This window comes from Halichoerus grypus, chromosome 11 (genome assembly GCF_964656455.1).
Source record: "Halichoerus grypus chromosome 11, mHalGry1.hap1.1, whole genome shotgun sequence".
Lineage (NCBI taxonomy): Eukaryota > Metazoa > Chordata > Mammalia > Carnivora > Phocidae > Halichoerus > Halichoerus grypus.
In genome coordinates, this window is record NC_135722.1 from 25842134 (window position 1) to 25856195 (window position 14062).

General features: G+C 45.1%; 1 protein-coding gene across 5 annotated transcripts in view; it reads right to left on the minus strand.

Moving 5' to 3' along the window:
- The window catches only part of KIAA1549L (KIAA1549 like), a 263990-nt gene that overhangs the window by 89360 nt on the left and 160568 nt on the right, over positions 1-14062 (minus strand). For all 5 annotated transcript variants that reach the window (XM_036107246.2, XM_036107240.2, XM_036107221.2 and 2 more), the window contains 3 exons: positions 12042-12101; positions 5918-6069; positions 486-657 (listed from right to left, as the gene is read on the minus strand). In XM_036107246.2, coding sequence (XP_035963139.2) covers positions 486-657; positions 5918-6069; positions 12042-12101 — 384 coding nt within the window. The remainder of the gene's footprint in view (positions 1-485; positions 658-5917; positions 6070-12041; positions 12102-14062) is intronic.

The window sequence follows — 14062 nt, forward strand, 5'->3', positions numbered from 1 at the left end:
GTCCCTCCCCTGAGCCCCGGATCACTCTGCCTCCTCACTGCACTTTCCCACATTCTGCTCCTTTATATCTGCATTAACTCCTTCTCTGCTCCTTAAAGACGGTGACCAGGTTTTGCCCACTTCTGTGTGTCCGCCAGCACCGAGCACAGTTCATGCAGGACTCCGTAAATGCTTAGTGAATCAAATTATCTTTAATTCCCCTGCAGACAATATAATCTCAGCCATGGTGATTTTTCTAGGAGAAAGCGTGGGTAGGATTTGAAGCAGAGCAATATCATTATCATCATCCTAATATCCAAAACATATCCCTTACCCAAAACCTATAGCTTCAAACAACACAGGAAATAGTTGACTGATTTAAGAAACTTCTAGAACATATATATGTTTAGCTCCAGGTCCATTAACGTGAGTTTGGGCCATCACTTTAATTTGCAGGAAACATTTAATGGCGTTAAAAATAATGAATGGAAAGACTATCCCCTTACGGTCAGCTTGCAGAAGGACAACATGATGCAGGGTCAAGGCCATCCTTTGGGAGTCAATGGTGCTCAGGATCTTGGCAGCTGCAGTCCCCAGCAAAGGCTTCCCGTTGTACAGGGTGTAGTAAGTCAGCTCCGCTGGGTCCTTGGGTCCCGGCACCCGCTGCATCTTTACCATCTTTCAGAAAAAGAGAGGCCATGTTTATGGGGCATCTTGCACCAATCCTGCAATCACCTGGGCAATCCGCAGGCTCTCTCCCAATTGCTGAAGCCTTCCATGGCTAATAGGACCCACAACGTATATTTTAGACATCAACCTTTGTGTACCTCCCTATCACCAGCATCTCAAGAAGCCCTGCTATTGCTGGAGGGGGAGACAGGGAGGAGAAAAAGGGTTTGAAAATGGGAACATCTGGAAAGAACAGCTTGAGACTGGAGAAGAAAATGCTAAAATGGTGATGTCTTCCAGCCTCCAGAGAACCCTGGCCTCATTTGGAAATAGGCCTGCACATTAATTCAGGGCATGTTAGGTTATTCTCAAACAAGATTTCTAATTTCAAACTCCTGCAATTGCCAGAGAGGAAAAAAAATGAACTGATATGTCTGTAATTCAAAAGATCTCTGATAAAAGCAGGACTTGGAGACTCAAAGTTCTTTTTCTAAAATAACCTTTGTTGCTTTTTCTCCCTGTACAAGTGATACATATTCACTACAGAAAATTTGAAAACACAGAAAAGCATCAAGAAATGAAATAAAATAAAAGCAATTTGTAATCCCTCCACCCCAAGCTAACTACATTATTTTGGAGCATTTGCCTCTATTCTTTGTTTTTTTCCACACAAACCTTTTATTTATTATTTTACAGAATTATTTATCATATTCTCTATATAGAATCACATATTGCTATTTTTACTTGCATCCTTAAGTGACCTTAAATGTAACAAAAGCATAAATGTTAACTTCTACACAGCATTCCAAAGCACACCTCATAAACTTACTTAGCAAATCACTTTTTGTCAAACACTTAAATTGTTACTCATTTTTCAGTATTGTAGCTAATTGATCATCATTATAAATACATAAAACATAAATTTTTATATCTACATAATGTTCTACTATATGCATGCCTCATAAACTCAACTAACACTTCATTTTTGAACAGTTAGTTTGCTATCAAGTTTTCACAACTATAATTAACAACTGATAAACATTATAGTATAATCAAAAACTAATGATGTAATGTATGGTGATTAACATAACAATAAAAAATAAAAAAACATTATAGTATAGTATTTTCCAAAGTGTATATTACAAATTATGAGCTTCATAGGATACTAAAAGATATTACAGAAATGTTTATAGCAATATTGGTCACAACAGCAAAAAAAAAAAAAAAAAACCCTGAAAATTCAAAAGTCACTAACAATAGAATGGATTAATAAGTTATGGTATAGTCACAGAATGAAATATTATAGAGTAGTATAAATACTATGGCTATTTGTATCAATATGGGTGAATACAAAAGCCTGATAATGAGTTAAAGGAACAAATCACAGAATATAAAATTCAAACACAAGCAAAACCAAATGATGTACTGTTTAGGGATACACATGTGGATGGTAAAATCTACACAGAAAATACAGGTATGACTTAAAACAAAATTCAGAAGCACACTCAGCTCTGATAGATAGGAAGGGAGTATGTATAATCAGAGAACACACATAAAAGGCTTCTGGGGTAAGGTAAGGGGAATGTTCTTATGCTTTGGGTTGTGGTTTCCTTTTATTAGTGTTCTTTGAAGCCTACCTGAGTTTATACTCCTGTGTATGTGTGTGTATGTCCTCACAAAGGAAGGTATCTGAATAGTCAACAAGCATATACAAAATGCTCAATGGGGAAATTAAAAGCAAAACTGCAAGACACCACTATCACCCAGCAGAATGACTGAAATAAGGGCTGACAACACCAAGTGTTGATGAGCATGAGGAGTAACTGGAACTCTACATCTGGTTGGTGGGAGTGTAAAATGGTAAACTTTGGGAAAAGGTCTAGCGGTTTCTCACAGAGCTAACATACACCAACCCTAGGAACCAGCAATTCTACTCCTACACACTCAAGAGAAATGAAAATATATGGCCATAGAAAGACTTGTAGAAGAATATGCATAGCAGCTTTGTTTATAATAGCTGAAAACTGGAAAAAGTCTGGGGGTCTCTCAACAGAAAAATGGGTAAATAAACTATAGTATATTCATATAAGGGGATATTACTCAGCAATAAAAAGGAATAAACTCCTGAAAAACACAACATGACGATGAACCTAAAAACACTACATTGAGTCAAAAAAGCTTTATACAAAAGAGAATATACTTATGTATATGAGGTTCTAGAACAGTCCAAACTGATCTATGGTATGGAAATGAATATGTTATCGAATATAAAAATAGTAACATAGCACACCATTAATTGTAGAACCTAGATGGTGAGTTTATTGGTGTTTGCTATATAATTTTTTCACTATTGTGTGAGCTTAAAAATGTTCATAATAAATTGTTGGAGAAATACAGGTATTACTAAATATAAGGTTCTTATTGGCACTTAAATTTACGAACCAGTATGCTGAACAAAATTAAGGAATTTCTTTACTGCAGGTCTTTTTAGAGTCTTTGGTATGCCAATAGGCCTCGGGAATCTTCAAGAAGGGGCTACAGGATGAAGCCTTGCCCAAACTGATGTGGCCACAAAGCCCATTTGGCCCAGGGCACCTTATAGGACCATTTTTTTGGACACTCTGAGAAACACTGCTCCGTTCTCTCGTCTTTGTGTTCACCTCTATCTCCTCAAAATGAATTTCCAGGAGTAAGTTTGTGACTATCTAGGAGGTCCTTGTCTAAATTGCTCACTTGCCCTCCACAGAGGTCATACCCATTTACTGGGTTTGAAAGTGCCCATTTCACTGCATCCTCACCCACACTGGATAGTACCATTATAAATCTTTGGTAGGTGAAAATGATAACTTGTGGTGGTTAAAATTTGCATTACTTTGATGGCAAATGGAGTTAAACATTTAAAAAATGTTTACTCGTGGGGCCCTGGGTGGCTCAGTTTTTAAGCATCTGCCTTTGGCTCAGGTCATGATCCCAGCATCCTGAGATCGAGCCCCGCATCGGGCTCCCTGCTCAGTGGGAAGCCTGCTTCTCCCTCTCCCACTCCCCCTGCTTGTGTTGCCTCTCTCGCTGTGTCTCTCCCTGTCAAATAAATAAATAAAATCTTTAAAAAAAATTTTTACTGGTCATATGTATTTCTTCTTCAGACTCAATTTTTCAGATATGTTCACTAGAGAAATATCTTTACATTCCAGACATATACATTTCCGTATTTATGAAAGTGGCTCATCTTTTAAAATTATCTGAGCCCAGCAAAAAGGCCTCTGCATGGAAGGAAGAGGTAAGCTATGTAGAGTGAATTTTATTTGGGAAATTCGGGCATGTCATTCCTGTCCCTTCTGGGAGAGGAGGTAAGGACACTGTTAGTACAACCAGGTAGAAGGTGAATGGGCATTCAAATATTCACTCAATTTCAATTTCAATTTCGTAGTGAATTCTTCTTACCAAGATTTCTCCAAGGGTGATGTGAGAAGGTGATCTACAGACTCTGTAAAGTAAGGATTTGCAGAAATAAATCCCTACTTACTCCACTCAGACTTTCCAGGCAGCTGTGGACCCAAGCACATCGAGTACTCAGAAGAAACGAGGAAAGACTACCTTGCTGGGCTCTTTTCGATATGTAAAATGTGTTAGGTTTCTTAGATTTACAAATAACACCAGGATTATAGGGCCGTTCTTTCTCCCCCATCAGCTAGGCAAATCCCATTTCACTGTCTGAGTCTCAATGGTTTCCTGTTATTTGGAGAAGCGTGACTTATAGGGCTCACGTGGACCCCACAAACGGTAAATCATAACCTGGCACGAGAACTTAACCGTGTCTTTACCTGGTCCCAGGCTGTCACAGACCACAAAGACTCAGATGGAAAGCAACATCTAATAGGACAAGGGGCCCGATTCACCAACTGTGAATGGAGGACCTCGAGTCTCCCTCAGGGGCATGATGCTTGACTCAGGCAGGGAAGTGTGTTCCAGAAAACGGGTTGTTTGTACTTTCAGAATTGCCTGGGGGCACGATCTGCAGACAGATTAGAGTAATGCCTGTAATTTCCTTTAAAACGCTTCCTCTTAGACACTGGGATATCAAGCATATGTGTTTGGGTTAAGTTATACCCTCCATGTGGCAATTGCCAATCACGAGTTCACACCCCAGGGGCAGTCTGCTAGATTCCAATTAGGAAGCTCACACTCTGGAGGCAGCCACCAGCCCTGCTTCTGTACTTTGACACCTTGCTCCACAGAGCTTTGCTAATTAGCATAACAAACATTAGCCATCCGTTCTCAGCTTCGGCGAAATCAGTGGTATTCAAGACATGTGGATTGGCTAGAATGTGCTAGAGATGCTCCCACTCTGGCTTGAATGGAATAAAGAATCTAAAGAAGCTTGGCACCTCCGCCTTGGGATGGCCCTGGTGTATGTCGGGCTCCCTCTGAAGCCGACTTTGAGTTGAGTGCTTGTAGCTTAGCTGGGAGGCGCAAGGAACTGATTGACAGGAGGTGACCCAGGGCGGTGGGAGGGAACTAGCGAGAGGTACATTATTAATCTAGTTACCACAGCGGGCAGCTAAAGCTTAACTCCGTGGGAAAGCTCTGGCAATTACTGAACACATACGTTTTCGGAATTCCCCTAGCCAGGGAGCAAGAGGGCTGTCGTAGGCACACCCCCACCGCTCATGAACTCGCGGGCACTTGCGGCCAGCCGCGGCATGGACCAAGTGGGTTCCGGCATCTCAAGAGCTGCCCTTCGATAAAGATGCGTTCGACAGAAATGGGAAGGGGGTTTGGGCAGTAGAGTCTGCTACAGCTCCCTCACCTCAGTCCCTGTGCGGTCCCCTGTCCGTTACGAACGTGGGGGGCTCTGTTTGCTGAAACTGCCTAATTAAGGATCACAGAATCCTGCCCCTGGAAAATTGATTGGTGCGTCTGCCAAGCACAGGAGTGGTGGCGGGAGGCCCGAAGGCCCCGAGCTCTGGGACTCCCTCCAGTCTCCAGAACAGGTTGGGGAGTAGTCAGTCTGTGCTTGCTTACTAATAACTTTTGTTTAATAAATACGTGCCTGTGTACAGAATTTGTTCTGAAACCTTAGAGTCTAGGAGGGAGACAGGGGAGTGGCTCACTCTCACCCTCCTCCATGATTCTGATGGTCATGACCATGAGCCCCACACCCTAAGAGCCGTGTTGATGGAATGCTCCTCTGCACACAGCATGGTTTACTTAGTCTCAGGACACTCCCACACATTTACCAGAAGACCCCGGTGGCTCGGCACATACCCACCTGCACCGTGTAGCTGCCCAGGGTGGTGGCCCGTTTAAGCCGCCGGCCTTGCTGCTGGGACATCATGAAGAGCTGGGCCAAGCGCTGCTCCATGACCCGGGCGAAGCTCTGGTTGTGCAGGCCCACCAGCGAATTGTCCACGCCCTGGAGCACTGTGGAGGCAGAAGGCAGAGGGGCTGCTCAGAGGACGGACTGCCCGCTGACTCAGAAACCACAACCACCCCCGGCCCTGCACTGGCCACGAACGGCCATGGGCCCTATCTCATGTCAGGCCTTGGCCATCCTTACCTCATTTCACCCTCACAACAGCCCCAGGAGTTAGGAATCACTGTCCTCATGTTATAGATGCTGAAAGGTTATGTGACTTGTCGAAGGTCATGCAGCTAGTAACCGGCACAGTGCGGTCAGGTCGAGCCCATGCTTCCGTACCTCCAAAGCCTGGGCTCTCTCCTTCGCAAGCTGTGACGTGCCTAATGCTGTTGTATTTAATCCAAACCTTATTTAAGATGTTACATGTTGTTAGAGACACATGGGAATAGAGCACAGCTGCAGGTATGACTAACTGGAACCTTCACGGGTTCCCACTCGGAAGGCCTGGCTCAGGGCTACCCTTACCGCATTTTCCCTTCTCAGCAGCTTTGCTAAGGCATCGGAGCTCCATCCTGCAACTCAGCTCCTCACACCCAGACAAGCCACCCTGTTCAGCGTCCTCATCCCTCCCTCCTCTATGGGGTCCCTTGAGGACGCACCCCTGCAGTGGCCCGCAGCCTCTCAGGTACTCCCCCATTCGAGAGCAGGACACTGTAATAGAGAAGAGTGGGCGGGCACTTGCCAGCTGTGGGACTTCAGGCAAACCATCGGCCCTTTCTGAGTCCGAGGCCTTGTCTGTACAAAGGGAGTAGGAAAGTCTATTCCTCATGGGCTGTAAGGTTGAAATGAGACAAGACGTATAAAGCAGCTTAGCACAACCTTTGGTGCATAGAAGGTAAATGAAACTCCTCTTTCCAGCCTTCCTCCACGCTGGGTTTCTTCTATACCCTGGGCTATCTGGGTAGGTAAGGCATTAATGATGGACCTCCAGGCAATGGCTAGTGCATGCATGGAGGAGACCGCCATGAACACCAGGACCATCCTAGGACTGAAAAGGTCACTTACTACGGGAGCGACTTCCTTTTGCCATCTAAAAGCCAAAGCCCAGTCCTTCCTCCAAGTCCCTTGGGAAATACACGTCACCCCAAACACACAAACACTGCCTCCAAACACAGTCAGCCCTGAAGTCAAAAAGGCTAAAAAAAATTCTCATTTTTTTTAAAGAGACAAAAACTTACAATGGGCTGGGGATGTAATACAAGATTTTTCATTCAACAGAATTTGTTCCGCCACAGTCAAGCCAAGGGCCATTAGTACCACCCATCTACAGGGATATGGAAATAGCCCGAACAGAAAGCGCGTGTTGTTATGTGAGCGTGTTCTGAGCAGGGCCAGAATGAGCAGCGTGATGCAGAGGATGACGCTGAAACCGATCAAGAGAAAAATAAAACCCACAGTTGAGTCTCCGAAATTACTTCTTTGAAGCCACAATTGCCAAATAATCCCCATGGAGGGCATAAAGCAGCTCTCTTTCTAGGGCCCTTGTGAGGGACTCCCAGCTCATCTGTCAGCAGAATTCCTGCAAACGGAGATAAGACACGTCGGCACTGTTCCCTCCGTGGCAGGTCCCGGAGAGGCCCCTCAGAATCCGCCTTGACGAAGCTGTCAGGCTGAGGAAGGGCCAGCCTACCTCTTGGCCCCAGAGAGGAGAGCCATGTTCTTGCTGCTTCAAACATGCGTCTCTAGTAAAATTACACAACCGCTGCTGAAAGATTACTTTTTTTTTTTTCTTTTTAAAATCGGCTCGAGCCACGCCCAGCATGGAGCCCAGTGCAGGGCTTGAACTCACAACCCTGAGATCAAGACCTGAGCTGAGATCAAGAGTCGGACGCTTCACCAACTGAGCCACCTAGCACCCCTGAAAGATGACTTCTAAGTTGGCCTCTCCTGACTACCAGACAAGAGTCAGAGTGGGGACACAGGACAGTCAGAGCGCACCATCATGGGTTACTCTAAGGGGATCCCAGCGATGACTCAAGGGCAGACATCAAAGAAAAGGATAGTCAAAGCCCCCAGGTGATGAAAAAGTTCCAAAAACAGGGAGTGGTGATGGCTACACAGCACTGTGAATGTACTTAATACCACTGAATTGTACATTTATACATGGTTAGAATAGTAAATTGCATGTTATGTGTATTTTACCCCAATTTTTTAAATTGAGGGAAAACAAAAACAAAACCAAACCACAGCCTTCAGGGAGGTGCAGGAGGCCGTGGGAACCTCCCACAGAGCTACACAGAACCTACAGCCGGACAGTTCCCACACGCCTCACTGCTCTGTCTGCAAAGAGAATGTGCCCCCCGACGCCCCGGAGGCAGCTGGAGAAGAACTGGGGGTTGGAGCCAGGGGTCTGGCTTTACATCCTGGCTCCCCCTTACTAAGTACACTTGGGCAAGTCGCTTAGTTCCTCTGGACCCTGGTTCATCGTCTGAAAACACAGGGATTATAATCTACTCCTGATTGTGTCATGGTGGAGAACAGACACTTTTATAAAAAAAAAAAAATGCTTTGAGCAGAGTGCTGCCAGGCATCTGAGAGGGTGCCCGTAAATGCCAGCTGATGTGGTTGCTCAAATGTGCCCCTTCTTGGTTAGACACATTTTTCCCAGAGGAAGAAATAACTGTGTTCCGGGTGGTGGCTCGTTTCCTTTCCCCTGAGAAGTGCAGCGGGCCCCAGGCTCCCAGCCCTCTCTGCCCACCTAGAAGGGACTAGAAAGGGGCGTGCATCTCTCAGAGCGGCCCAGAAGCAGGAGGGGAGCTTGGACGCTGGCCCAGTTGCCCAGGAGGACAGTAGCCCTTCAGCCCGTCAGCCAGGGCCCTGGCCACCCACCCTTAGCCACCACTGACTCAGCTTACAGGAGGCGGGCAAGTCCCCCGCTGTGTTCATAGGAGCTCTCCAGAAGATTCAGTGGCTGTTACATCACTGGTCTCTTAGTCCTTCTTTATTTACAACTGCACTGGATTCTAAAATTCCAACAATCAGCTCGGCCTGGTTCAGCTTCCTATATTGAAGCTGAATTGTTTCGTGTGTGGTTGAATCCCATATCTTCAGAGCCTATCTTTTCAGCAACTATCTTCTCCTTCCACAGGTGACAGCATGACACCCAGAGGACCTGAGTGACCTGCTCAAGGACACATTAGGTTAGCAGCAGCTGGGCTGAGACCAGAAGAAATCCTGAGACTGCTGGGTCTGGGATATTCTGATGCTGGTGATGCAATAAAGACAACTGGATAAACCTAAGATGAACTCTGACCTCTGTGAGGCAGCAATATTGTGTCTGTGAGTCTCTATCCTGCCCCATCTATACAACCCTGACCACGGGATCCAGCGACAGCAGAGGGGGCTGCACGAAGCACCCTAACTAAGCCACTGTTTTTCCACCAGGGAGGGGAGAAGTGTATAGAGTGCAAAAACATTTTTTTTTTAAAGATTTTATTTATTTGTTTGAGAGAGAGAGCGCGCGTGCGTGCATGAGTGGGGGAAGGGCAAAGTGAGAGGCAGAGAATCCCAACCAGACTCCATGCTCAGCATGGAGCCGGATGCGGGGTTTGATCTTATGACCCTGAGATCATGACCTGAGCCAAAACCAAGAGTCGGATGCTTACCTGACTGAGCCACCCAGGCGCCTCAAAATAGATTTAATGTAAGTTTAGTGGGAAAGCAGGTGGAAATATGTTAGGGTTTCATAATACCAACAACAGAAAGGAAAGTTGCTCCCCATCCGCTGAGCGGTTGGCAATGAGCAGAAGACAGAGTACTTATGTCGGATATTTGGGAACGAAGGTAGAGGGGTTTCAAGGAGCTGTGCCTCTGAGCCAGATGAACAAAGCTATCTTCATCTCAGGTCCCAATCTCCTACCCCTTCTGTAAATGATGGCCAAAGGCTGGTGGTGGCTGCACGTGAGTGTAGAAAGTGGGTCCCGAGCCAAAGGGAAGGAAGGAGGGTCATGCTGAGACTGGTTCTCGCCCCTTCCACTAGCATTGAGGCAACTAGCCCCAAACCCCGTGACGGGGCCACCGTTTACTCTGATTACCAGCAGCAGTAACAGCAACAACATAAGCAAATGAGGGTCCATCAGCGGGTGGGCAGGGGGTGATGTCTCAGCATGATTTTGTGAAGGTTATGTCACTAAAACAGAGTCAGGGCAAGACCCAGGTACACAAGGAGGTTGTCAAGGACAGCCTGTGTTTAAGGGCAGATGTGTTACCATTTAATGTAAAACTTACAGTTAATAGGAGAGACATCTGCAGGTTAAAAAGCAGCATTCCTGGTGGAGGAAATGTGATTCTGGAAGTGTTACGTAACCTGCTGGTTCAAAAATGCATCTCCCTCCTGGGCATAAACTCTGGTTTGTTTGGTTTTTTTTAGAGAGAGAGCACCAGGGGGGTTGGTGGGGTGAGAAGCAGAGGCAGAGGGAGAGAGAGAATCTCAAGCAGACTCCATCCCAGCCCAGAGGTCGATGCAGGACTTGATCTCACAACTCTGAGATCATGACCTGAGCCAAAACCAAGAGTTGAATGCTTAACCGACTAAGCCACCCAGGCGCCCCTTTTCCTTTTAAAATTTCTTTAGTTTGCCTTCTTAGCAGGTAAAATAATCTCTGCATAATCATGGCTCTGTGGGGGAGAAAGAAATGCAATTTTCTGCAATTTCAGAGGTTTTGAGCAGGCCTCCTTGAGCAGGGGGTGTGTGCTCCTTTGTTAGGACTCTAGGCAACAGCCTAGCCTAGCTACTGCTTGTTCGGGACAGCATGTGAGGGAGGGGATGGGGCAGGGATGAAGGCAGGGAGGTTGCAGACAGGCTTGCCCAGGCACATCCTCCATGACTTGTAGGATCTTCCTCCCTCTTTGTTATGCGCTGAATTGTGTCCTCCCAAAATTCATATGTTCAAGTCCTAACCCCCCCACCCTGTACCTCAGAATGGGACTGTATTTGGAGACGAAGCCCTAAAAGAGGTGATTAGGGCAAAATAAGGTCATAACGGGTGGGCCCTAATCCAACATGCTGGGTGTCCTTATAAGAAGAGGAGATAAGGGGACACACACACACACACACACACAGAGGGAAGACGTAAAGGAAAGATGGCCATCTACAAGCCAAGGAGAGAGGCCTCAGAAGAAATCAACCTTGCTGACACTTTGATGTCAGACCTCCAGCCTCTAGAATTATGAGAAAATAAACTCCTACTGCTGAAGCCCCAAAAGTCTGTGGTACTTTGTTATGGCAGCCCCACCAAGCTAATACCCTCCCCTGCCCCCCTCCACAGACAGCTGGGCTGGTCACTTCTCCCACAAACATCTGTCTTCTCTCTTTGCTCACAACCCTTGCTTCTGTAAGATTTCCAGAGCAACTGTCTGGCTTTGGAAAAACACAAACAAGAACTTTCTTTTGCTGTTTCATAAAGCTCAGCTGGGAAATGTCAAGGAAAAAAAGAAAATGTCACCCAAACACCCTTCTACTTCCATCCGCCCTCACTGTCAGGACATGCCTGGGCTCTACCAGGATTAGTGTAGGTGTGGGGCGTGTGCCAGGGGAGAGAGAAAAGTGCATGCCCAGCATTCTTCTGCCTTTCACTGGGGTTTTGTAGGGCAGTGCGGAAAGGCTTACCATCTTTAAATAAACAACCATTCCCATGGACGTCCACAGGTTACCGCCATACCTTCTGATTGGTCTATGGTTTGCAAAGGGGAGGCCAGTGGACTTTACAGGTTGCTGTTTTGAATGGTTATCTAAGATTCACCTTCAGTGGTATCTTTTCTTAGCTTACTGTACCCACTTCTGGTCCTATGGAAGTAACTCCCTGACTTATAAGACAGGACCAAGGAAAAGATGCTGATATTATCACTGAATGGCATGCAGTTTTAATTATTATAATTATAAATATTTTTTAGTTTTTGGGTCTTCTTTTGACACGCAGTTTTAAAAGAACAAACCAACCTGATGGGGGAAAAAAGGAGTAAAATAAGAGATTACCTGTAATTACCCAATAGTCTCTAGTTGTTTCTGATATATCAAGGTTGGGATATTCCAGCGCTAAAACAAATAAGAAACACACCGAATTACTTTCACGGATTTTATATGCAAATATTATTAAGGAAAATGGACACGTAGGTGACAAAATATCAAACATCTAAATTCGGCTTTAACATTCTCTGGGAGCTCCAGGACATACAGGCCAAAACTAGCTTGCTGCTCTGAAAAGTAAAATACTCAGGAAAGGGCTAACTTTCAGATGAAGAGTTTTCTAGGGTTTGTGAATTTCTGCTCTTTCTACTTTTTTCCATCAAAAGCTTCTTAAGTGGAATGTCTTCATTCTCAAGACTCACAGCTTTCTTTGTGAAAATTACCCAACCATCACTAACGTTTTTAGGAATGATCATCTCTTGAATGGATTTTTCAAGGATTAAGTGTATTATTAGCCAAATGTTTGTGACAAACGGTCCCATATGTCTGCAGATATAGTGACCATAAGAGTTAATTCATGGAAAGGGTTTAGCGCAGTGCCTGGCATATAGTAAGTGCTCAATAAATCTTAGTTGTAATTATTAGACTATCAAGAGGAGGGATGCCTGGGTGGCTCACTGGGTTAAGGGCTGCCTTCGGCTCAGGTCATGATCCTGGGGTCCTGGGATCGAGCCCCACGTCCGGCTCCCTGCTCAGCGGAGAGCCTGCTTCTCCCTCTCCCTCTGCCTGCCACTCTGCCTACCTATGCTCTCTCTCTAACTCTCTGTCAAATAAATAAATAAAATCTTTAAAAAAAAAAAGAATATCAAGAGGAAAGAAAATAAATTCTTCACATGCTGTCATGTGACATAATGAATGCCATCTTTCATGAGATCATCTTTTCCATAAAATACAGAGTCATCTTTCCTTACTACATGGGAATTCACAAAAGCCTGCCATTAAACATTCAAAAAAAATTTCTTAGTAGCTACTGTGTGCTAGGTACATCCACACACATAATTTTACTTATTTACAGGATCAAATGTAACCACAGAAGGAAATAGAAGCAATCGTGCTAATATGTGTTTAAAAAAAAAAACAAGGGGGGTGGGAGGATGGGTTAGCCTGGTGATGGGTATTGAGGAGGGCACGTTCTGCATGGAGCACTGGGTGTTATGCACAAACAATGAATCATGGAACACTATATCTAAAACTAATGATGTAATGTATGGGGATTAACATAACAATAAAAAAATTTAAAAAAAAAACAATAAAACCATCTACCACCATCAAAAAAAAAAAAAAAACAAAAAAACCTTGACCAGTGACCTTGAGAAATGTATTTTTTTTAAAGATTTTATTTATTTATTTGACACAAAGAGAGACACAGTGAGAGAGGGAACACAAGCAGGGGGAGCGGCAGGCAGAGGGAGAAGCAGGCTTCCTGCTGAGCAGGGAGCCCGATGCGGGGTTCGATCCCAGGACCTTGGGATCACGACCTGAGCCGAAGGCAGACACTTAACGATTGAGCCATCCAGGTGCCCCGAGAAATGTATTAACAATTAAATTTAACAGCACAAATCTTGACTTCCTTTGGCTACCAAGTAAGCGTTTGGGTAAAAAATGTAGGCTGCACTGTCTTCCGAGTCTATGCCTGCTGCATGGTAATGAGGATTATGTAACTGAAGCATCAGAGGAAGGCAGGCCATGGGACTGACTATGGGGTCTTCATCCAGTGAAGCCACGATGCTGATTGCAAATGAGTTGCATTATGATGTCTATAGCCAAGGCAAGGGCCGAAGGCCAGGCAACATTTGCTGATGGCAGAAGTGGGAGAAACCATCACAACCCAGATTGCCACAAGGACAGATGCCCTATGGGGCAATTACTGTAAGTTCAAAGGCAGACTGCTTGGGTTCAAACCCCAGTTTCCATGTCTCGTTAGTTATGTATGAGTGAGCATCTTGTGAACCTCTTGGAACTTCAGTTTTCTCCTTTGTGAAGTGGGGCTCATTCTGTACTACCTTATAGGGTGCTTTGCGAGGATTCGG